Source organism: Thalia democratica, chromosome 7 (genome assembly GCF_965202585.1).
Source record: "Thalia democratica chromosome 7, ktThaDemo2.hap1.1, whole genome shotgun sequence".
In the NCBI taxonomy this organism is placed as follows: Eukaryota; Metazoa; Chordata; class Thaliacea; order Salpida; family Salpidae; genus Thalia; species Thalia democratica.
The window spans coordinates 48,983,438-49,008,179 of NC_139171.1; the positions used below are offsets into that span (position 1 = coordinate 48,983,438).

Below are 24,742 nucleotides of genomic sequence, written 5' to 3' on the forward strand. Positions count from 1 at the left end.
CAAAAAAAAAACTTTGCACCACATTTTTTTTCGCTTTTTTGGTTATTTAGTACTTGAGCCGTTATTTATTACCAATTTAACTTTGTTCATTTACGTAATATTTGATTTTTTTTAAACAACGTGTGGTTTAACTACGTGTCGGTGTCGTTCTTTACTTCACCTACAAATGATGGCTTTGAAAGTTCTCTTGGTTGAACTAGATCCGAATCCAGTGGTCAAATCAAAACATATAAAAAAAGTTAAAAATTCAAACTATAAAAAAGAATTTGTGCAAGTTACTAGTTACATAACTGTTGACTTTTTAGAATCAACCTACAGCATAGTTGCCATATTTCCATAAGCATATTGCTTAATATTAGATAGAACTTTTGAGTTAAAACAAATAAATGTTTATTAGACACATATGTTTTTTATTTCTGAATTTCTTGCAACTTTGTTTTGAAATAATAGAGTATCAACAAATATAAAGGTTGTTAAGTAACTTACTGATTAAAAAAAAAACGTAGTATCTTCAATATAAATAGTTTAGTTTTTCTACTCTTGTAGCTTGTACACTTTAACGTTTTGTAAAAAAAACAAGAAAGTAATGAAGTTAAAAATAGTATTTACATTACTTTTCTTAAGTTTTTGTTTTTACTATAGTTGTATTTTGCAATAATTTCTTTGTATACTCAAAATGTAGAAAAAAATGTTTACAGAAAAAAAAGAAAGCATTAGTTAAGCTTTTAGCTTTTTACTTTTTGAATCAAAATATAGTTTAAAAAGTTTGTGTTTTCACAATGTTTATTCTTTCTTTCGGACTTACCCTGTAACGGAAAAACAAGCGTCCTTCCATTATGCTAAGAAGAGTTTAAATAGTGAGCATAAAGTTAATTTTATAGGCAAATTTATTAATTTTTCAAAAAACATAAAACTTTAATGTCAATTATTTTCCTTATCTTAAAAGCTATCTAAAAATTTTTATTTTAGAGAACGCACCTTTGTCTTTAATTAAAAAAAAAAAAAGGTTTGGGGTAGGAATTATTCAATGGGGTCCCTCCAAAAATAAAGGTTTTTTTTTTCATTATTATTGCCTTAGAACCAAAAATAAATATTTTTTTATTGATGTATTTTTTTTTCCTTAGTTTGCATGTTAATTAAACTCTTAAATGTTTATTTTATGGATAATGTTAATATCAAATCTAAGAGAAAAAAATAAATAAAATAAAATAAAAATATTTATTTTTGGTTCTAAGGCAATAATAATGAAAAAAAAAAACCTTTATTTTTGGAGGGACCCAATGAAACAATTCCAACCCCTAACCTTTTTTTTTTATTAAAGACAAAGGTGTGTTCACAAAAATATAATAAAAAATTTTTAGATAGCTTTTAAGATAAGGAAAATAATTGACATTAAGTTTTATGTTTTCTGAAAAATTAATAAATTTGCTTATAAAATTAACTTTATGCTTGTGTTTAAATACGTCTGGGCATAAAAAATTAAAAGTGTATACATTGACTTGATATGTGACAACTACTGGGCTTTGAAAACTCTTAAGGATGAACGTTGCAAGGTTGACATATATACAAAAAATAAGGTATAACATGTTGATGTCTCTTTGAGCTCCATTTAAATGCAAGCTAAATGTATACGTGTACTATTAACATCTAATAAACTGAACTCTATATTTAAAAAACAAAAAATTAACTGTAAATGTGTTCAATTAACAATCATAATGATACTATTATATTAAATTTTGTATTTTTGAGTTTACAAAAGTTTGAAATTTTCTCTACAAAAACATGTATAGTTGCTCTGAAGTTGTAGCCCAAAGTTACCCTTATAGTATAACAAAACTAACTAAGTTTACACAAATTAATTTTTACTTAATCATTATAACTGTAATGTAAGATACCAAAAATTTAAAGGTGCTCTGGTAGTGTAGAGGTCATTACATCATTAAAAACTGATGTGAGTTAAAGTGATAAACAGAAAAGATGAAAAATTAATCTAATTCTTAGCAAAAATCAAGACTTAAATATAACTTTATTCTTATATACTGCATGATGCTCAAAGTCTTTTCTTCTTTATTTTTCTGTCAAACATAAGATGATTTATCTAAATAAATAATAAACTTATAAATATTTAATTATAACTTTTATAAAAAGTATAAGCCTTGTTGACAATAAACCTACGCTTATAGTTTTTTGAACAAAAATAAAAAAAGGAGTTCAAAATATTTGATTCTAGGACCTGGTGTACAAAGAACCTTTTGGTTATTGAGCTGCACATCTTAGATACCTTTTAAGTCCTGAACAAGAAGTTAAAAGGTATCCGTGGTGTGCGACTTTGATAACCAAAATTTTTTTTGAAAGTTTTTGAAAAATTGTTTCGATAATAATTAATAAAAATGTATATTACAAAGCCTCAATCTTGTTCATAGTTTAAGTATTTAGTTGCCTATTTACAAAGTCTAAACAATAAAAAAAAACAGACAAAATAAAAATAATAAATGAAATAAGAAAATAATTGTTTTGTTATTTTTAATATTAAAAAAAAAATTGTATTTTATGCTAAATAAGTGATAAATATAAGTGCAATAATTGTCAAGAGTGTGCCTTTTTAGAAAAGTTTTAATCAAAACTTGAATCTAGATTTCTTAAATAAAAAAATATATACTTGATGTACTTCAAGTAGGAACAAAATATAAAAGTTTTTGAGGATCATGATTTTTTTTTAATTGCAGCAAAATATTGTTTTGGCTTAGAGATGTTAAATTTTTAATATCCTCTGTCAACTGCTTTAAATCACATTGAAAATTTTAGTAGTTGAACATTGCACAATCAAAACTCACTAGCAATACATACATCAATGTCAACACACATAAATTAAAGGAAAACATGATGTAATTCATTTGCTAGGTCAATTTAAGTTTTGACGTAAAGGACAAGGTTAAGGGCATAGGGGAGGAGTACAGGTTAGAAAAGTCCGGCGTAACTTTAGCACAGAGTGACTTTTTAGCACGGAATTTATTTTGCAATGTTTTATCTATTGCTTAAATAATATTTGTACTGTTATATTTAAAAATCTTAAAACGAACTATGCAACATGTAAACTAAAAGTTTACAAGCTTTAAATGTGTTACATTTAAACTAAAATAAATTACCAACTTTTTTAACTTATTTTAGTCAATAACTTTTTCATATTTTGGTACTTCAACTTTCATATTTTTGACATAAATTTATTTTTTTAAATCTAGCAATATATACAAGCTTTAGGTTTCTTAAAACTTTTTAATAACTTAAATTAATATTAATAAGGTTAAACTTTAGTGTAAATTTTAAGTAAAAAATTATATAAATTGTTGTTAATAAATATTGCTAAACAGTTTACCTTTTTTTTTTACAAGCTCTGATAACTTTAAAGCCTATTAAAAATTCACTTACTTCATTTGAAAATACATATAGCTCTAAATATTTTAACACATAAAGATGTTAAGTTCCTCCTATTTCTACATGCAGGCGTCTCGCAACTTTAAAAAAATAAATATCAATGTGTTGTAAAAAATTATATATAGGCTACTAAAAATGTTAATAAACTTGTTTCAACATTTCTTTACCAGTTTTAGCTTTTTTATTGTTTTACTGTTTCAAAATTTTATAAAACTGCTTAATTTAAAGTGCTTAATAAAGTAAAAACTTAATTTTTAATATTTGTAAAACAATCCTTTAACAAGTGTTAGAACTAATTTTTGCATTTATTTGTTTGTTCACTTGATAATTATTAAGTAATTAAACATAATTTAAATTAACATATTAAGAGATCAAAAATTATTTCATGCTAAAATGTCACTCCGTGCCAAAATTTCACTCCGTGCTATAGTGATGGTGTGCTTTTCTGACACCTAACCATAATTATAAAATATTTTTTTGAAATTTAGTCTTATTTCTTACATAACTGATAAAGTTACCAGTTACTGTTTACTGCTTGTTAAAATTCAAAGTAACTTTTGAGATATAAGCGATCAAATTTAGGGAGTTCTATAGGTTCTTAAAAGGAAGAGCAAATTAAAAAGGCAAAAATAGATTTTTTGAGTAAAAGTCTATCTGCTTTTTTGTTTTTTGAGAAATAATTTTAAAACTTTATCAAGGTAACCTTTAGTAAATTTAAAAAACTTTTAGGAAATATTTTTTTTAAATAAAAAAACTATGTAAATATATAATAAACAAAAAAAAATTAAGTTTTGTCCACATTTTCCTTATTGTATTTTTTTCAAAAATTCTGCTTTATATTAGTTGTTTGTATTATTAAAAAGTACATTTCCTGAAAATTCGAAGTAAAATGTTTAGAAAATTAAGGAGGAGATAGATTTTTAATGAATTTTTCAAAGTTCAAAGAAAATTTGCCTTGAAAATTTTTCATTCTATACGGTTGTATCAGATTTTTTTTTACAAAACTGGTTATATCTCAGAGGTTAACTGATTTTTTTGTTCTATAAAAAATATCTTATAGTTGGTGTATACTCTAAGCTTTCGAACATAAGCCAATGTTAATTTTGGTAAAAAATAAGCTCAACCCCTTATGATATTTTTTTTATCTTTTAAGATAAATATAAGAAAAATTTATAAAAATTAAACTTTTTCAGTGTTGTAGTTTTTTATGAAAATGCTACACTTAGTTCTTAAAGAAATAGTTGGCAGTAGTGTTAATGATACTAATCCTGTTGTTTGTAAATATATTATGTTGTAATTGCTGTTGGATATGTAAAATTTTAACAATTGTTTTATACTTTTAGTGTTTACAAATTTGATTTTAGTATTTAACTGAGTTTAGGTTGGGAAGCTTTAGGCAACAGAAGGGTAATTATTTTCAACTACCTTTATTTTAGATTAATTATTAAACTACCAGATGTTTTTTTTTACATCTGGTAGTTTTTTTACTTATAATGTATTATTATAAGTACAAGCAAATTAAAATTTAAGAATTTCATAGGTTTAGTATGAAAGGCACAAATTAAAAAAGCATAAAAAGGTCATATAATAAAAACTGTCTACTGTTACAACTTTTGAGCAATTATAATTTTATTTGATGTACTCATTATAAAATAAAAACTGTGAAAAGGACTTTTTGAATTTTGTAATAATTGTTTTTTCAAAAAAGAAATCAAAGTATGAAAATTGACTTTTGTTACTTTTTAATATTTTAATTAGATTAAAAAAAAAACACTTTTTTGTATATTTTTCTAAATAATTCAAGAAACACTTTATAAATATTTGAGTTCAAAATCTCAAAAAATTAAAAATATAATAACTTCTAAATTCTAAGAAAACAGCAAGTAAAACTGGTTATTTCTCAAAAGATAAATGAAAATTTATGTATTCTATAAATTATTATTTGGCTTATATTTTCTACAACAAATTGTCTTAGCTAACTCAGACTAGTTTTGAAGTTTTTCAAAAATGCCACATAACTTACACAAACTTAGAATTTTAAAACAAAACAGGCTAACTTAAGCAAAGGCTAAAAAAAAGATAATTAAATTTTTCCTATTACCTATTGACATTTTTCCTTTTTCAATTAAAAGCAATTACTTACTTTTGTTTAGCTACTTAATTTGATTTATAGTAATTATAATAGTTGTAGTTCAGCTAATACCATAGCGTGTCCTGTCCACCCTATTTCAACAATTTGACCTGATTGTGTCAAGTTTAGTCTTAGCTTTCAGAAACTTTGTAACATCTAATAAAGTTTTAAGTAAAATTAAAATATAGTTAATTAAAGTAAAGCATTTAACAGGCTCCTTAAGGAAAGCTCAAATTAATAAACAAAATTAAAAGCACTATTCAATAAAAAAGTATAAAATCTTTTTTTTTTTCATGTTTATCAATTGTTAATATTTAAATTATTTAAGCAAAGACTAATTCATTAATCAAAAAATATTTATAGAAAGTCATTTTATTTGTTCTAACTTATAAAACCTTTTGAACTTTTTAAAGAATGTTTTAAGATGATAAAGAACTTTTTTTAACTTAATGTATTTATTAATGCATTAAATCATAAATTTTAAATTTTTTTAAACAAAACAATGTTTCACTTGTTTGAAGATGAGATCTTCAGCTGTTTAAAATCTGTAAATAATAACATGTAGGAAGACATTATGCTAAACTTGAAACAAAAGAAATGAAAAAATAAATAAAATTATAAGAAAAAACTGAATAAAATCTAATTAAAACTTATAGCTTAAAGTTACTAGTATACAAAGATTATGTTGTTAGGTTAGATTTAGATAAATATAAGTTACTTAATAATTATACATTCTTAAAACTTGAACAATTATATAAAGAAATAAAATAAATAAAAATATCTATACTAACATTTAGTAGTCTTTCGAAATTTGTAGATAACTAACAAAGAAAACAAAACAACTCTTCAACTAAATCTTTATGTTAAATATTGAAATTTACTCGTTTAAAAAAGTCTGACTACCGTATTGTGACGTAACTATATATTGGTAAAAATGTACAAATTAAAATAGTGGTTTGCTTATCAAAATGCTCTTAAGTTTTAAAATAAAGCTTTTTAAAATGTACACAAGAACAAACTAATTTGTTCCTTTTATTTAATGAAGTTCTCCCGTCAGCGTTTGCTATTTCCATTTTTTCATAGGTGCAGGTCCTGCAGATTCTCTGCGGTTTCCTTATGTGCCCAATGTGGTGTAAAATTTCCCATTTGATGTTGTAGTTAGTATTGTTGAGTTTTAGTTTCCAAATATATTTAGACAGTTCGGCTCTGTTCTCCTTGTAAACTTTCATATCACTATTATGGCTATACCACCTTGTTTTGAAAGTTCCTCCTGTGCTCCCTACATATTGCTTTATTTCTTTTTTTGTCGTAACTGTAGCTTTATAGATAACGTTCTTGTCTTGAAGATCTCGTCTTCAAACGAGTGAAACATTATTTTGTTTAATAAAATTTTAAATTTATTATTGCTCAATCTCTATTTATTTTATTTAAGCTGAGAACTTTAATTGCCACCTTTAAAGTATAAAGTCCATATTAATGCATTTTATGATTTATCTTTTTTTGTTGTCTAAACTAAGTAATTTATGAAAAAAAATTATTAGATGCTATAAGTTAAAACAGGTAATGTTAATTTGTAGTTAAAATCTACAATAGAAAAATTATTAAAAATAGTTTTAGGCAAGAAATAAAAACATGTTTTAACTTATAATAAGTGCACCGTTATTTATTTTGATTTTAAGTTTAACTCTTATTAAACTAGCTTAGGAGTGGGCAACTTTTCTAATTTAGGGGCCATATTTGCCGGAAAAATCTTTCAAACCTGACTTTTAAAAAGTCTTAGTTGGCCTAGTTACGAAATATTATACTGTAAAAATTAACAAAACTGTTTTTTAATAATCTTGCATTAAAGTGATATTTTGTTAAGCACTACTGTGACAGTAGTACTGACTTTTTAAGATTAATTCTTTGCCCACCAAATTGATAAGTAATTGCATTTTAAATGCTAAGTATACTAAGTTAATTAAAATTTTAAAATCTATCCAAACAAAAAGTTTTTTTTTTCTGTTCTTTGAGTAAAATTTGTTATTTATTGTTCATTCTGAATAGAAACCTATTTTATTTCAGATAACAGATAAATATGAGTTTAATGTTTGCTAAAGTTGCCTTATCAGTAAGATCTTCTCTTGCTAATGTTGCAAAAAGATCTTTTCATTGCACTAGTAAAAATTTAGGTAAGTTTTTATTAGATATTTTGTTAATCAACTATTTAAGAGCTTGGGGGGGGGGGGGGGGTAAATCACCTTTTTCATAATTTAGTCTTATTTTGTTGATTTTTAACTAAACTACAAGTTGTTTTTAAAGAATTTTTAAATTCAAAATAATATTTGAGATATAGCCGGTTAAAGTCGGAGACTACAATGCAATAAAGTTCTTTATGGGAGGCACAAACTAAAACGGCAAATAACTATAAGTCACTATAATCTATCTCCTCCTACATTTTTGAGATAACTACCTCAATCTTTCAGGAAATGTTCCTTGCATTATTTAGAAAATTCTGTTGCAAAAAAATTAAAAAATAAAAACTTTAGGACAAAAAAACAAAACAAAAAACTGTTTTTTTGTTAATTTTTTGTATAAAGTTTTTAGTTTTTATTTTTTTTTTAAATCCTTTCAAAGATTTTTTTTAAATAATGCAAGGAACATTTTCTGAAAGATTAAGGTAGTTATCTCATAAAATGTAGAAGGTGATAAAATTTTAGTGACATAGTCTTTTTTTGCAGTTTTAGTTTCAGCCTCTCATAAGGAACCTATTGCTGCTTGACTTTAACTTGCTATATCTCAAAAACTATTTTGAATTTCAAAATTTGTTAAAAGCACCTTGTAGCTTAGTTAAAACTATATATAATAAGATCAAATTGTGAAAAAAGTGATTTACAAATTTGTTGAAGATTTTTATTAATAAAAACAAAAAAAAATCATAATATTTTTTTTTTTAATTTTTATTAGTTTCTTAACTTTAGTTATAAATTACTTATTTATTTTACAATAACTTTTTTTTTATAATGCTAGGATGACTTCCTAAAAATTTCTAGTTAGTTACTTAAGAAATGAAGGATTAGATTGATATTTTGTAATATTTTTTTTATTATGAGAAATTAGCCGATAAAGATTTCTTAACTATACATTTGTAGCTGCAACTTATTGCTAAATTGAATATATCTCAAAAATTTGTTACAGAACTTTTTAAGCACATAATTTAAGCTTTCAAATAAAAGTCTATGTTAATTTTTGCAATAAATATTTGAACTCTTCTATAGCGTTAACTGTACAGAGTGATAGTTTAAATGTACTTTACTAGAAGTATCATAAATAAAAATTCTTCAAAATACCACAGTTTGAATACATGTGTTTTTTACAGTTTTATTTATATTTTATTGGTAGTTTAAATTAAATTGAAACTTAAAACAGCTCAGTTTAAAGAAGCTATTTTTTAATTCTGCTGACCACATAGGCACACTTTTAGAAACTTTATGAAAATGTACTATTTTTATTAGTTTTGTTTTTTATTAAGATAGCTTTCATACTTTTAATCATGTCACTTTTGCATGGATAAGCCAACTTTCTAACCTTGGGAAAAGTGTCATTAATTGCAACATAGGGCAGTAAACATTTAAAGTTAATTAAATATTTTCAATAAAAAACGGTAAATATTGTAAAGTTAGTAAGTATTTAAAAATTGTTATAAGATAAAATTAACTACAATATTATGTTTTATCAGACACATACTTTTCCAAAGACCATGAGTGGGTAAAAGTGGAAGGTAATGAAGCAACTGTAGGAATTTCGGATCATGCCCAAGTCAGTTTATAAAAAATAACTTTTAATTTATAATTTTTGTTCTAAAGTTTTAGCAGCAAAATGTTATTATGATGTTTTAAATTTATGGTGGGTTTGTAGATTATAAAGTTGAAAGTAACTTTACACAAAAACAGCTGACTAACAAAGCATTATTTTAAAATTATTTTAATAGCTTTGAATGTTATATCTCAAAGCTGCGTTTTTTGGTATGTCTTGTGTAAAATTTAGTAAAATTCCTTATATTCTTTATTATCTGTAAATTTAGTACCATGTGTATACATGTGCTTAATAGTTAATAAAGTTGCCACTAAATATTGTGTTCAAATGCAAATTAAAAATAAAAAATTGAATTAAAAACGAACAATTGTCTAAAAATTTTAATAGGTTTAATTAAAGTTAAAGTTGAAGAAAAAAGTAAACTTTGAAAATTAAATTACTTTTTGTAAACATTGATCTTTTGAAATAGCACCAGCTACAGTTCAAAATCCAACAAAATAAAAACAAATATATTAAATCAAGATTTTTTTCAGTTAGTCAATGAGTTTAAATCAGGGTTTCCCTAACTTTTTTCATAAGGTCCCTTATAAAGAAATAGGAAAAGCTATGGCCCCTTTGACAAGATTTCTCAAAAACTTCCTTGAAATACACTTAAGGCCTTTTTTTTGCTCCTTACACCAACTCCCTAAGGGGCCGTATGGCTCACTTTGGAAAACACTGGTTTAAAGAGATTCTCAATTAAACATAAAATTTTGAAAAGTAGAATAAACATATATTAAAACATTAAGGCTCAACTTACTACTAAATTTCTTTTTGTTAAAGTTTAATTTCAAGTATAATAAACTGCAGAATATAGTTAGCCCAAAGTTATTAAACATATATACAAAAAACAATCAATAGTTTTGTTTATGAAGTAGTTTTACAATTTTTTTTTAACTAAAGTAGTTAATAAATATTACTAATTAGGATAAACTTGGCGAAGTGGTTTATTGCGAACTTCCAGATGTAGGTGACTCTATTGAGCAGGGAGGTTTGTCATTTTTTATTGCATTATGATGTACAAAAACGTAATCTTTAAGTAGGTTTAATTGTCTTTATTTTCTGCTATTTGTTGAGCTATTAAAAAAATGTTTTGTTTGCTTAAATGCTATTCTTTTGTCTTTAAAATGTTATTGTTTTTTTTTTCAAATATTGTGGTTTTTAAATATATATTGTTGTCAATTACTGACAGTGTATAGCAAACTAAGTGAATATTTTTTCACAATGTATGACAAAATAAAGCATTGTTTAACCTCTTGTATATAATTAAATTTTTTACCCGTTTGTGTTTCAGATGTAATTGGAGCTGTCGAAAGTGTCAAAGCAGCAAGTGACATCATAACTCCCCTGTCAGGTACCGTGACCAGCACCAATGAAAATTTAGAGGAGCAACCGGGACTGCTGAATGAAAGTCCTGAAAATCTTGGTAAGTCTTGTAAACTAATTAAAAAAAACAACATTTAATTCAAGCTGCTGATTCGCTAATCTAAGTGATTCCTTTCAGTACCGATTATCTAAATTTGAATATGTTACATATATTTTATTGTTTTGTGCCCATAAAAAAATATTAAATTAAATTTTGTTTCCGTTTATAAATGAATCATTTGTTTCTTGCCATACAACTTTAATCAAATTGGTTTATCATTAGTATTATTATAAAAGAAACATGTTTAGACTTTACAGCATTTTATATACATATTTGTTTGGTTAGATATAAAGGTATTCAAAATAAAACCAATAAATCGATTTTAAAGTAACAATTTATTGTATAAATGAGTTTTAAAATTTAATTTAACAACTACTTTATATAGAATTTAGAAATAATTAAATTTATTTCGTTTGAAAGGAAAAGTTCATGTTAAAGGTATTTGTAATAATTTCATCTTTATTATACACACAAAATTTTAGTGAAAAAACTCATTTAGCAGAAAATATTCAACTGACTTGAAGTAAAAAGTAAAGGATAAGGTAGGTTTTTGGTAATATAATTTTCTTTGCCTTTTTTATTTGCGCCACCTGCTTATAAATTACTGAATACACCGACCTTGATGCCTAATATCTCTGAAAGTAGCGTTGAACTTTATAAAAAGGTAAAAAGTTTGATAGCTAAGATAAACAAAACAAAATAAGATCGACTGGTAAAAAGTGAGGTGGACCCTTCAAATATTTATAATTTGTAATGATAGAAAAAAAAATCTAAAATATTTCTTTATTTAATGTAAAGTTAAGTTTAGCAATAACCTTGTTCCTTTGTCTGTCTCTAATTTTTTTTTTCCAGTTTAAAAAATTATATAGTCTATTGTCTCATAGCTGTATAATACAATATTTTAATAGTTACAATCTGACAATTAAGTATAACACCTTTTATTAGTTTTTTATCCATAAATTAAAAAAATGAAAGAGTTTGTGAAATTACTATAAAAATATTTACACTTATTTTACCAATTTACTCTAACAAAAAAATTTAATTAAAAAATTTATAGTAAATTTTATTGTTTTTGTACTTAAAATTTTTATTTACAAGAGAAATCAGACATCTTTTTTTTTCAAATTTTTCTTAGATTTATTTCAATAAATAGTTGTAAATTGATATTTATTAATTAAAAAAACTAAAAGTTTAAAAATCAAATAGGACATTAAAACTTTTTTAGAGTAAATATAAATATCAAAACTCTGACTAAGCTTTTTTTAAATACTGCTGTGAAACATTTTGGTAGATGCCAATAAAAGCAACACTATTTATGTTATAAAAACTTATTTGTTCGTATTGCACCTAACACATAAAGTAATTTATAGCAATTTTTTCAAGTAATGTTTTTTATAAGCTTTTTAGTTCAGATTAAATGTTAGTACGTTTTAGATATAAATAGAATTCTAAATAAGTTAGCAAATATTACTTTATTTTGTACTTCGTTAAATTTTCACCTACATACTTTATTTTGAAACTAGCAACATTTTTACTTACATTTATAGTTTTAACTATCTTAAAACTTAAACTGCTTTTTTTTTAACAACTTTAATGTTATGAAGTTTATCAACACAGTTTTGATAATATATTAAAACAGCTTAAACTTAATTTTGTTTGAGATTGTGAAATACTTATCTAACTTTGTAGATTATAAAGCTTCTTTTTTATGTTAAATACTTAAAGCATGTTTATGGTTTACTTATTCAATATTTTAATATTTATCATGAAAAATTAAGTAATAGTTTAATGTTCGTTTTTTTATTAGGTTGCTGTGTTGAGTTTTTAAATTTCCCAAAACCATACAATAAGTTTTAGGTTATAATAAATTTACCATATTTTTAGCTATGTATGAGTATCTATTTTGGTTGTATTGATTTTAACTACGACAGTTCTTAATCTTAAAATTCATTTATACTTTTTATAACTATTAAAATGTTTTTGGTTTCAAGCAATGTTTTAAAGTTGAATTTATAAATTAAACTACTTTACTTTTTTATTTACAAGCTAGTCTAGTTTTTCCTTAGTGATCTCCAAAAAAAGTTGAGTTATTTAGTCATTGGTTGTCTTTAAAAAACTAGCAAAGGAGTAGGAAGTTATCAAAAACTTGAGTTGATGCAACATGTTGCAACATAATCGACCAACAGTTATTTGAACTTCCACTTACCGCGCATCTATTGCAGATGCTACAAGTATTAGTTTTTTAACTCATTGAATTAGCTGCACACTAATGAAATCGTGTTTCTAACTGTTTGTTACCGTTTAATGTGCACAAATGTATAATTAACTGTTGTGTAAGAACATATAGTGAATTCAAAGTAGTTTAAAGCAAGTTTAAGGTGTCGGAAATAAGATTTAAAGTTTTTACTTTTGAAAATAATTTCTGGCTGTTTTTTCACTCAGACTATTATTTTTATTCAAACAGATTTAATAAGGTTTTAATGCAATTTTTTGTTGTGTTTCATACTAAAAAAGTTTAATTATACTAAATTCAAGTTTGTTGTGACTAAAGTATGTTTTCCTTAACAACAACGTAGAATACTGTGTTAGTTATTTGGTTTTTGACTGTTTTGTATAAATTGTTTTCAAACGTAGCTGTTTATGAATTTAGTCGTGTTTGTTTTACTAAATATAATACTGAACATGGGTTAATATATAATTTAAATCTATAACTTTTAACCAGTATAAATTTGTGGTTACTGTTGTTTGGTTAAAGTTAATAAATGAGTAAATATTTTCTATCAATGTGATATGTAAAGTTGGATTGAAATTAAATTGCTATAAATTTTTTTAAAAGTAAAATTTTTCATTATGAGTATCACGTATTTTTACTTATTTAAATAATTTAATTTGACATTAAAGTTTATTGCACATAACTATTGTAGTTAACGTGATTTGGTATGTATATTTTTTTTCACTGTTTAGTTATTGTAGTCATGTATGTTTAGCAACAATATCTTGTGACTTCAACGAATGTAAGTTTACTCAGCTGTTACAGTATTTTTTATAATTTGATAAAAAATAAGTATAGAGCAAACCGAAATACAATTTAATAGATTGTAATTAAATCAAGTATTGATTTAGATTAAAGAAAATGAAAAATTTTGTAGACTACTTTCTGTAATTGAACTATTTTAAAATGTGTTTATTTTTGCGATTAACTAAAGTCATCTAGGCAGCTTTGAAAATGTATTAACATTTGCACATCAATTTAAAAAGCATTTTTATTTGAAACTTTTAGCTATATTTGATAACTAAAACTAAAGGAACTTTTTAAAATGTTTTAAAAAATAGTATAGCTTATTATCAATTAAGTTAAAGTTATAAGTTGTTAGAACAAAGTATTTTTTACAAGACTAACTTGATCTTTCTTACGTTGAGATCATATAAATATTTTTCTAACTGCATTTTTTTTAAAGTCTTTTATCAACTTTAAGATAATTAAGCATTTTTATTAATAAAAACGTAGTTTTTTAAATAACTTAGTAGAGTTTTAACCTGCTAAAATGTTTTTAAATTAAAAAAAAAAACAGTTATGTTTTCCTCAAGTGTCATAAATTAAGTTAACTTATAACTATAGATTTCAAATTACCATTTATATTTTTATAAAATTACCTCACAAATACTTTATAAAAGAAACTGATCTACCTACATTATCGATTGTAACTCTTTTTAGGTTCAAGTTGTTTATTAAAAAAGAGTAATACATTACATAAAAAATACTAGTTAACACAAAAAACTGAAAAATACTTATTGTATAAATTAAACAAAGTTCGAGTGAAATAATATTCTCAACTGCTGTATTGAATGTTGGGCATCTATCTGTTATCTATCTTTTATTTACTGCATTATAAGAAAAACGCTGATAAAATATATCTTAAATATTGTGTACACATATGTCTGTTTACATACGATTCTTATTGATCTGACAGTAGAGCTGAAATTGTGCATTGTCTCATGGAACTATACACTGCCAGCCTTTCATCTCTGACTCTCACACCTGTGAAGTTTAAACCTTTCATGTTAATTTAAATTTTTCGCAGGTTGGATACTGAAGATGAAGATGTCTGACGCAAGCGAGCTCGAAGGATTGATGAACGGCGAACAGTACAAGCAGTACTCCGAAGACTCTGACTGATTTGCCGCATGAGTGCGAGAAACCATCGTGATAATTTTACTTAACGTGTTTTTTATTTGGAATATTTCTTTCAGCTATCAGTATCTTATTTTTGTTACACAAGTTTTTTTTTTGAAGTATTTTAGGAAAAATATGAACTAGTAATTCAGAAAAATTGTATGCTAGCGTTTTTGTTTTGTTCCTGTTTTATGTAGTTTTTGTGACTTAATAAAATAATTTTTGTTTAAATAGTTTAGTGAATGATAATACGTTTGAGGCAAAAAGCTACAAATACCTTGTTTTTAAATGACGGTGACGTTTTATAAATTTAAAGCTAATTAAAAATTTGACAACACACGAGATGACTTGTTAAGTATTAATTAAATAGACTTAAAATTAGATTAATAAAGTTGAAAAAATGTATATCTTTCGAAAAGTAAGCTTTCAAACAGCAATCTCAAAAGTTAAAATAAATCTAATTAAACAAGCTAGAATACACAATTTTTTCAAAGAAACTTATAAACATCATTATCGATACTTTTAGTATTTTGGTTTTTTAAGTCACGTTTTTGTTTATTTTTGAATTTCTTGAAACTGACAAACTAATTAGAAAATTTGTGAAAGAGCAACAATTTTATTTAAATTCAACTGTGAAATATAACTCTTTACTGCAGCTTTAGTAGTCAAAAAGCTTCTAAAAATAACTTGTTTAGATAATTTGGTAGTTATACTAGCATATGTAACTTCTCAAAGTTTTTAAATAAAAGTTTACACAATTTCTACAGTATACTATTTTTTTTAACTTCTAATTTTACTTATCATTTATTAAGTAATCTAAAAAACTTCAATAATTTTTTTTTCATGAATTTAAAGAAAAAATAAGTAAAATGATGCAGTCTTAAATAATTGAGCTTAACCGTGATAAGTTTTATTCCTATGGTGTAAAATCAGTCAGTTTTATGTGTGAAATAAAAAAGTGATGATAATATTTATAATTCTGTTATAAAAATATAAATTTATTTCTTGATAGAAACATTATAAGTACAATCCGTTTAGAAAACTTCAAAACTATTTTTAAGTATTACCTTAAAGTTATATAAATTCCATTCTAAACTATTAACTGAAAACTTAATTTTACACTAGACAAAGTTTATTTATCCATTAAGATTTTTAGCACTAAATTTAGAATCTAAATGAAAAACTACTACATAAAAAATATTATTGTATTAAATTTCTTAAAGCTGTGTATTTATAAACTGAAGTTGTTTAAACACATATTTAAAAGCTTACTGTCTGTGCTTTAAATAAAAAACAAAATTTATTTACCACTAACATGGAGTTTTTTTCTACATTTTAAACCATTAAAATAAATTAATTTTTCAAAACAACCTAAGTTATAGTCGTATATATATAAGCTTATAAATAAACTTCTAATCAATATGAAAGTAACTGCAAATAATTACTTCATAGTTATTTTTTCACTATTTTGTTGTTAATTTTTTTCTATTACAATAGATATCTCTAAAGACATTGTGGGTAACTTAAATATTTTAGCTTAAAAACTTTTTTTTAATACTTCAATTTTTTTTGTAAAGGTTTTCAACGGTTAAGTTTTTTTATTCTATTAACACTGCATTCTTCTTTAAAAAACCAGCCCGTTTTTAAACTAAAGTACTAATTTCATATTTTGCTTTGAACTAAACATATATTTCGTTTAGCACATAAGCTATTAGTATTACTCTGTCAGCAAAACTTTGTAAGGAAATTTTAAGTACTTATACAATTAAAATTCAACATAGTTGAACTAATTTTATAAATATCTTTACTGAAAATAAAATATATCACTGCTTGAATTTTTTAAACTGTAAATTATATTTTAATGGCTTACCATATGTCGAAATAGATAATAAAACTTTACAATAAACTATAAAAAGTATAATAATAAATTTACGATCCAAAAAAATAATAGTTGATTTCTCTTCTTAAAGTGTCTAATAACATTAAAAGTAATTTAAAAAATATACCTATCAAAAATCTAATTGATCGTTGTATAGAAAAAGTATCCCTACTATGACTTTTTTAAAGTTACAACAAATATCTTTCTGTAAAATGTCTAGTATAACCTAAATAATAGAACAGAAAGTCTATACTTTTAGATTTGTATATAAACTAAAACATGCACACTTTTTGGTCATATTTAAAAATTATGTCAAACTTTAAAATCTAAACCTAAAATTTATGTAAACAGTTACATATTTACCTATTACGTTTGATCGCCAGTTAAAATTTTATGTACAAGTAAATTAAATTTCATAAAACTATTGATGTTTAATTATTATTTATCAATTAAGATGACTATTACTTTTTTAAGTATTTTTAAATAGTATGTATTTAGTATTAACTATATTGCTACACTATACTTATAGTTTATTCATTTAAGCTTCTAATATGCAACTACAATAATCGGTTTTAACTATTTCGTTTTTATTTTATTGTTGAAATATTTTTGAATAAACCATTCTTTGGTTTTTCAACAGACATACTAAAATGATTCTACGATATAAACTTATTTTAATGGCAAAAAGTACAAACTTAAAAAAAAAAGGAAAGTTTAGAAAATCTAGAGCTTTGCACAATTACACTAATTAAAAGACAACAGTTTTTTAGCGATAGGTGTATAAAGTTTCTCAGGTGCATCTGATCCAAGCAAGAAATCCATGTGATCCCAATCTGGAAACTAAATGTTATATTAAATTACTTATTTTGAATAAAGTTTTTGTTTATTGGTTTAAATCATTACTTAAGTTATTCTTTTCTGAAAAACACAACTTATATATATTTATTTGTAGTTAGTTAAGATATTTTTGTTCTAAATGAACTTTATAAGAAAAATTTGTTTTTTTACTTCAACTTTAAAATACTGATTAATGATTTTAGCAATCTTACATTAAAATTTTAACCAGAAAAGAGCTTATAAAAAATTTCATATAATATACTATTAACATCTAGGTAAAAAACTGTTATGAGCTAAAATCCATAAAATAATACTAATTCTTTTTTTTTTTAATTTGAAAACCTTGTGTAATATAGTAAACTTTAAAAGGTTTTTAAATATTTCAACATCGAAAGCCTTTATGAATAACAAGTTTTTCTTATTTTTTAAACCATCTAGTTTACTTATACTAACTCAGCTTTATGACCCAAAAAGTAATATAAAAACATTTCAAATTAGAGGTAATACGAAATCTAATAGACAACTTTACTAAAAAGTTAAAATACAAAACATTGCAACTTACCAGTTGTTTGTGCTTTACACTTTTTAGATTTCTCAACAAGTACGCAACATCTTTTTCGTGCGTGAACTGGTCCATGTCCCCGTAGTAGAGGTACACAGGTGCCGTTATTTTAGAAATATCATAAGCGGGCGGAGTTTTCTTCCCATATAGTTCCCTGTTCTTTTTACCTGCAAACAAAAAAGAGCACATAGTGTTAAAAATGAAGTCCAAAATGATTAAACTTGTCCGATATGTTTTATATTTGTTTACTTATCTTTAAGTTAAATACAATTAAATGTAGTATTTGTAAAACTAAGCTTACTTTTTTCATGCTTATACTTTCTCGTTTTACCACACTTCACAATCTGAGCGTAGTGCAACGCGTTGTGGTAGGAGGTTCCAGCCGGAACGTGAGCAAAGAAGACACCGAGTCGGTCTTGAAAATAATGGCCCAAGTGCAAACCGATGCCGTTTGCTAAAATAGTTCTCGTTTTGCTGTTACCAGCATTTGAATTTTGAGACCTAAGACAGTATAACAACTGTAGTTAATTAATTTTATCTACTTTGAAGAACTTTGTTGCCTACTAAGTGAAGAAAAAATTAATTTTGATAATTAAAACCATGAAAAACAAACTAGTATTTGATAGCTAATTTAAAGAAAAACAGACCAAATTTGCAGCGTATTAAACGTCATATCAAACATTAAGTATTTAAATTAAAAGGGTTTGATAGTTTTTAAACTTGAGATTTTCTTCTTCAAAGATGTTTTTACTTGTAACTTGCTTTTAAAGAAAAAAATCGCAATGTTTACTTTTTTTAGTTACAACTAAACTTTTATCAAATCAAATAGGAAAATGGATTGTTCAATTTTAATCGTGTACGTAAAACTTTAGTGTTTTTAGTAATTATTATATCTACACTAAGCATTTTCAAAAACTATAAACTTTTAATTAATCTTAATCTTTGAAAATATATTAACTCTCCTTTGACAACTTATCGAACAACTTATAGGTACTTATTGAAGTTAATATTTTTAGTGAAGCTTCAAAGTTGTTAACGAAGAAACGCTATAAAAAACTCAACAAATGCTCAACACCGATATAACAAAATTTATGTACACTTTACCGTTTTTTTCTACTTACAAACTAAATTGGCTATATTTTAAAGTAAGTTTGTAGCTTATTAGACTCTTTTATACATATTTCAATTTTCACAAAGTTAATCTAACATTTCTTCTACTGTATTAAAGTTGACCAGTCATGCGATTACATTATTTTTTGTTATGAACTATCTCGTTGTTTACTTTTTTACCATTACAAATTAAAATTAAAAGATTAGAAACTTCTTTTTAGTCAACAAACTTCTGTATCCTTCTTGCAATCTTCTTAGTCAGCCAGGAACTTCCCAACAACTCCGTTCCGAACTTGGTGCTCGACGGAGCGATCGACGCGGCGATCTTGGCAGCGCTTTTCAGCGGTCCCAGCAGATACTTCAGCCGGAACACGGGCGCCAACGCTTGAAACGACGCAATTTTCGAGTTAAGTTCCAAATCGTCCGACAGCGCTGCGAAGCACATCAGGCAGCCTTGCGAGTGGCCGACGTAGTGAAGCTTCTCCTTTCCGGTTTCCTTTATAGAAAAAATCCTCATTAAATGTTTTACCCACAATAAAAAATCTGAAGCAAGTATAAATACAAACACATATATAATATAAACATCGTTATATGATAAAGTGCGCTACAGTCCAATTATTCCACAACCTTCAGGATGTGGTCCACGAAGGCGGGCAGGTCTTTCTGGCTCATGTCCTGCCACGTGAACTCCCAGAACTCGTGGCCCTTGTCGGCATCCAAAGTCACGTGGTCCCGCGAGTACACCGTGCCCCTGCTGCTGCTCACCCACACGTCCAGTCCCGCCCTGGCCAACACGAACGGCAAGCTGTTGTCCTTGCCGACGCACATCCAACAAGAAGAGTCGGCCAGGACACCGTGCTGGAGAAGCACTGGAAACGTGTTTGTGGCAGGAACTTTTGTCGTGTTTGGTGTTTTGACAGAAGTTTCTGTCGTGTTCGGTGTTTTGGCTGGAACTTCTTTCAAGTTTGGTGTTTCAGCAGGAACTTTTGCTGTGCTTGAGCTGACGACCCTGTGGAGCCCCAGTATGTAACCGTCTGCTGTTTGCACGCTGTGGAATTCCGACTTGAACCCGCTGAAGTTTATTATTTCTTCCTGTGTATACAAATAGTATCCAAAAGGCTACTTACATTTGTTTAAGTACAGAAGTATCATTTGTTGTAAAAGTGTTTATTTGATTGTTATAAAAGTTTTTATTTGTTATATAATATAAATGAAATATTTTACTAATTGTAGGTTATAATTTATTTTGCAATTTTTGAAATAAAATAAGAATTCTTGGCGTTAGTTTTTCTAGAACGGCTGAATTGGATTAAACTAGTTAAGATTGTGATGTTTATTTTTTGTTTCTTAATAAATTGGTACATTAGTAATGAAAACTAGTTGAAAACTTATTTATCCTTAGCTCTTAATGCTCATATGTCCATTTTTAAACTGATAACGTACTGTTTTTTTATAGAGTTTAAGTAATTTTTTTAAATTTTTTGCTCCTTTTTTTAGTTTCGGTGTTTTAAAATCATAAAATGCTAGGTTAAATAGACTTTATGTTAGTTAGTTTAAAATAAATATTTTGACATAGTAAAATAAAACAAAATTTTAGTAGTTTGCAGTGTTACAAAAAAAATAATTTCAAAAGTTTTTAAAACCTTACGTAGAAGTTCATAGTTATTTATTTTACATAAGTTGTACTTAATTGACTGTGAAAAAATAATAAAAGTAGCTAGTATTCTGTATTTAAAAACAAAAACGTTCAAAAATGTAAATATAAGTTTACTTTTAGTAAAAACTACAACCCACATCGAAATACTAAATAAAAAAACTAAGTAGGAAATAGAAAACACTGTTTTAAGTAAAATATTTTGAATTTTTTATTTAATAATTTTTGAAGCTGGTAAAGTTTTTTTATTTTTGATGTAATTTCAAATGTACAACTCACTACTTTCATTGCTGTTTCTGGTTGTTCATCTTCTTGTTCACCTTTAAAATATTTTATCATAAAACTTACTGTTTTAATAAAAAACTAATAAACTTAACGTCAAGAATTTTACTGTATTTTTTTTTTTTAATTGAAAAAAAACGCTTTCGACATATCTTTAAAACTTCTTTTTGATACCGAATGTTTAAAATAAGCATTGTTTTAGTTGTACTTAAAGACAATATAAATCATTACACAGAATTAGTGTGGCTTTCTAATACAACAAGGGCAATAGGTTAAATTTTAATTGACTGCTTAAAAGTAGGAAGTAATATAAAAAACTTTTTGTTTTACTGTAATCATTTTCTTTTTAGTATAACTTTTATATACTGCTATAGTTATTTAAACCATTTGATTGAGCTCAATTTTTTTCTATGTATAAAAGTTTAATTTACCCGATAATAAATTTACTTATAAACTGTTTCGATTTCCACTTATAAATATGATTAAAAACCATAAACAGAAAATTTCGATTTCTAGTTGTATGTATACTAAATTTTTAATTAAATCTATACTTTAAAATATAAACATAATAATTTATAAGTTAAAAAAAACTATAGATTACTATAGGGGTAATCTTACCTTTAGAAACGTTAAGTAATAATATTTATAAAAATTTAGTTTATAATTAAAATACTTTTCTGCACAAGCTATATTAAGCTAAGTAAGCATGTTTTTGTTATACCTTGTGTTGGCTCTAAAATTAAAGATAAAAAAATCTTTTGTAGTTTGATCTTTGAACTGTTCTTAAATAATTATCTTAGGTTTTATTGGTTAAGCATATATATTATGACTTATTATTCTAAAAATTCTAGAGTGTGTGCAATTTAATTTTTTCGTTTTTATTACTTTAAACTTAAGTTATAAAAGTTCTACGACTTCTTATAGTTGAACTTTGAGAAAATGATCACCTTTGTTGAACTTTATATCTAAAAATACGATATTGTTTGACTAAAATTTAAAAAAATTAACGAATCGATGTTATTTAAAAAAGAGTAACTTAAAATTATTTTGTAGTCTTTGACTTTTTCATTTTTTCTTTTTGACGCTCCACAACTTAAACAGCTAAATCTCATTTTCTACAAAATATTTTTAACTTATATTTCTAATGTTTTAGTATTTTTTTTTTATATACTAGTTGACAAGTTGTAAAAAGTAATTTGTAAATAAACAAAAATTAAATAAAAGTAAAACTATTGATAATAAAAGTAAAAACTCATTATTCAAACAATTCTTGTAGCTAGACTAATACTTTTTTCTACACTTATAAATCTTAAAAAAATATTTCTAATTTTAATTGTATTTAATTAACTAAACTTACTTTAGATTTTAATCTAAGTATTATTTAAATACAATTTTAAATTAAACTGAAGCTGATTGAGATAAAAAGTATAAATACAAAGTTATGAATTCTACACACCTCAGAAATTAGCATTTTGTTGTAAAAGAGTGTACTAAACCTAGAGCTCTAAAAAAAAGTTTTTAAGTTATAAGTATTTTTTCACTTGCAAGTTTAAAAAAAAATAATTAAAATTGATATTTAACACTTTAGCGCTAATAAAACAAACAAAAACATACTAATTCATTTTATTAATAAACTCCATAATACCAACTAATGGTATATAGAATAATCAAAAAGGTTATTGAAAATACAAAGCTAAGTTAAACTGATTTTTTAATTAATAAACACTTTTCTTTAGTTACTTTTTTTTTTCTTACTCTTCAATTTTTTAAGTCACTGAATTTATGTTTTTGAACGAAAAAAAAAGGTTTATTTGATAGCAGACAAAAGTATAACATTGAAATCTAGACTATTTTTGTTTTTTCAGTTTACTGTAAATATTTCATTCTACAAATAAAGTATGTTTGTTTTAGAATTCAATTAACAAAAGTCTTTACAGCTAAGCTTGTAAGTGTATTTCAAAAACATTTGAACCTAGAAACAGGAAGTAATACCTTAAAATTATTTAGTTCTTGTAACTGTGACCTCATTTTAACTTTTAATTAGCTTTATTTGATAGTTCTAATCAAGATTTTATGATTAGTCTAGTAATTAACTTTTTTTGAGTTAATAAATAATAAACAACTTTGTTATCTAACATTAATAAAAAGTTTTTAGAATACTATTAGGTTTGGTCAAGTTGAAATATTCTTAAAGCTGGTTTTATTTATACATAAAGAACATTTTGCGAGTTACATTCTTTTTAAATTGTATTAAGATAGTTATAATCAAAGTACAATTTTTTCTACTAAAGTAGTATTTACTTAAAGTAGACGCAGAATCTTCATTATTTTCTTCTTCTTCTTTTTTTGATGATCCACATTTAATACAATTAAATGACATTTTACTTAATTTAAAACCTGTTAGTAATTAAAATAGAGAAATCTTTGAAAACTTTTGATGTTTATAAAAACAAATGAAATCTGCAGGTAAAACTTCGCGAATACCAATAAAACATAACATACTGAAATACAATTCAAAGACTTTGTATAAGCATGGACTTTAAAGTACTTAAAATTTTATCTTTTTTTGATACCTAAAGTACTACATAATATAAAAAAATTGGACACATAATTTAATAGACTAGATATTTTGTTTGTCTTAATATTCTTATTGTATAGTTACTAACCAGTAATAATATTCCTTATATTTAACGCTTTGTATTTTAATATACATTTACAACTAATCAAATCTTTATGTGTAATTAATTACTATGTACTTATTTAACTTCTTTAAATAAGCATTAAGGATTTAGGACAAAATATTAAAATTAATGTAACTTTACTTAAAACTTTAACATTAATAATATTTTATAGGATATTAGTATTTGCTTTTAAACACAAAATACCGTGAAATAGCTTCCTTATATGAATTGTGTTTTTAGATACTTGTAATACATTTAGAAAAACAAAAACTCATATATATTTGGTGAAACTACTAAACCTGTTTTTTTAATACAAAAGCCAGCTTTGTCTTCTTAATCGAGTAAGTAGTAAGATTTGTTATATGGTTTTTTATTGTGAAGATAATAATTTTTTTTTTTGGTTATAATTCAAAACAACATGAAAAAATATACACTATTTACTTTAAAATTTAGCTAATTGAACTACTTGTTTGTATTTAAATTCTTTTTTTTTTAATTTATAAGAACAAAAACATACATCTTTTTAATAGCTTAAGTTTTATATAACATATACCTTATTAACAAAACTTGCTAAAAAGAATAAAAAAAGTACCTTTTTATACCAAAAACAGATAAAACAGTTATAAACAAACACTAATTTTATAAAATATTTATACTGTATGTAAGCTGTCTGAATAAAATAAGGTGTCTTGCTTCAATATTATTTACAAAACAAACAATGTTACAGATATATAACAGTT

The 24,742-nt window shown here is 24.7% G+C and overlaps 2 protein-coding genes across 2 annotated transcripts; one reads left to right on the forward strand and one right to left on the reverse strand.

Annotated features, from left to right (window-relative positions):
• The first annotated feature begins 7,631 nt into the window (after window positions 1-7,631).
• Window positions 7,632-15,228, forward strand: LOC145840901 (glycine cleavage system H protein-like). The gene is made up of 5 exons (XM_082948252.1): window positions 7,632-7,734; window positions 9,282-9,361; window positions 10,325-10,388; window positions 10,692-10,823; window positions 14,906-15,228. Exons 1-5 carry the CDS (start codon window positions 7,641-7,643, stop codon window positions 14,998-15,000), a joined length of 465 nt encoding a protein of 154 aa, XP_082804378.1. The 5' UTR covers window positions 7,632-7,640; the 3' UTR covers window positions 15,001-15,228.
• Window positions 15,229-17,461: 2,233 nt separating this feature from the next.
• Window positions 17,462-23,714, reverse strand: LOC145840900 (lipase member K-like). The gene is made up of 7 exons (XM_082948251.1): window positions 23,623-23,714; window positions 21,319-21,359; window positions 20,013-20,477; window positions 19,616-19,881; window positions 18,577-18,776; window positions 18,276-18,442; window positions 17,462-17,716 (listed from the first exon to the last, which is right to left on the reverse strand). Exons 1-7 carry the CDS (start codon window positions 23,699-23,701, stop codon window positions 17,621-17,623), a joined length of 1,314 nt encoding a protein of 437 aa, XP_082804377.1. The 5' UTR covers window positions 23,702-23,714; the 3' UTR covers window positions 17,462-17,620.
• Window positions 23,715-24,742: the final 1,028 nt, after the last annotated feature.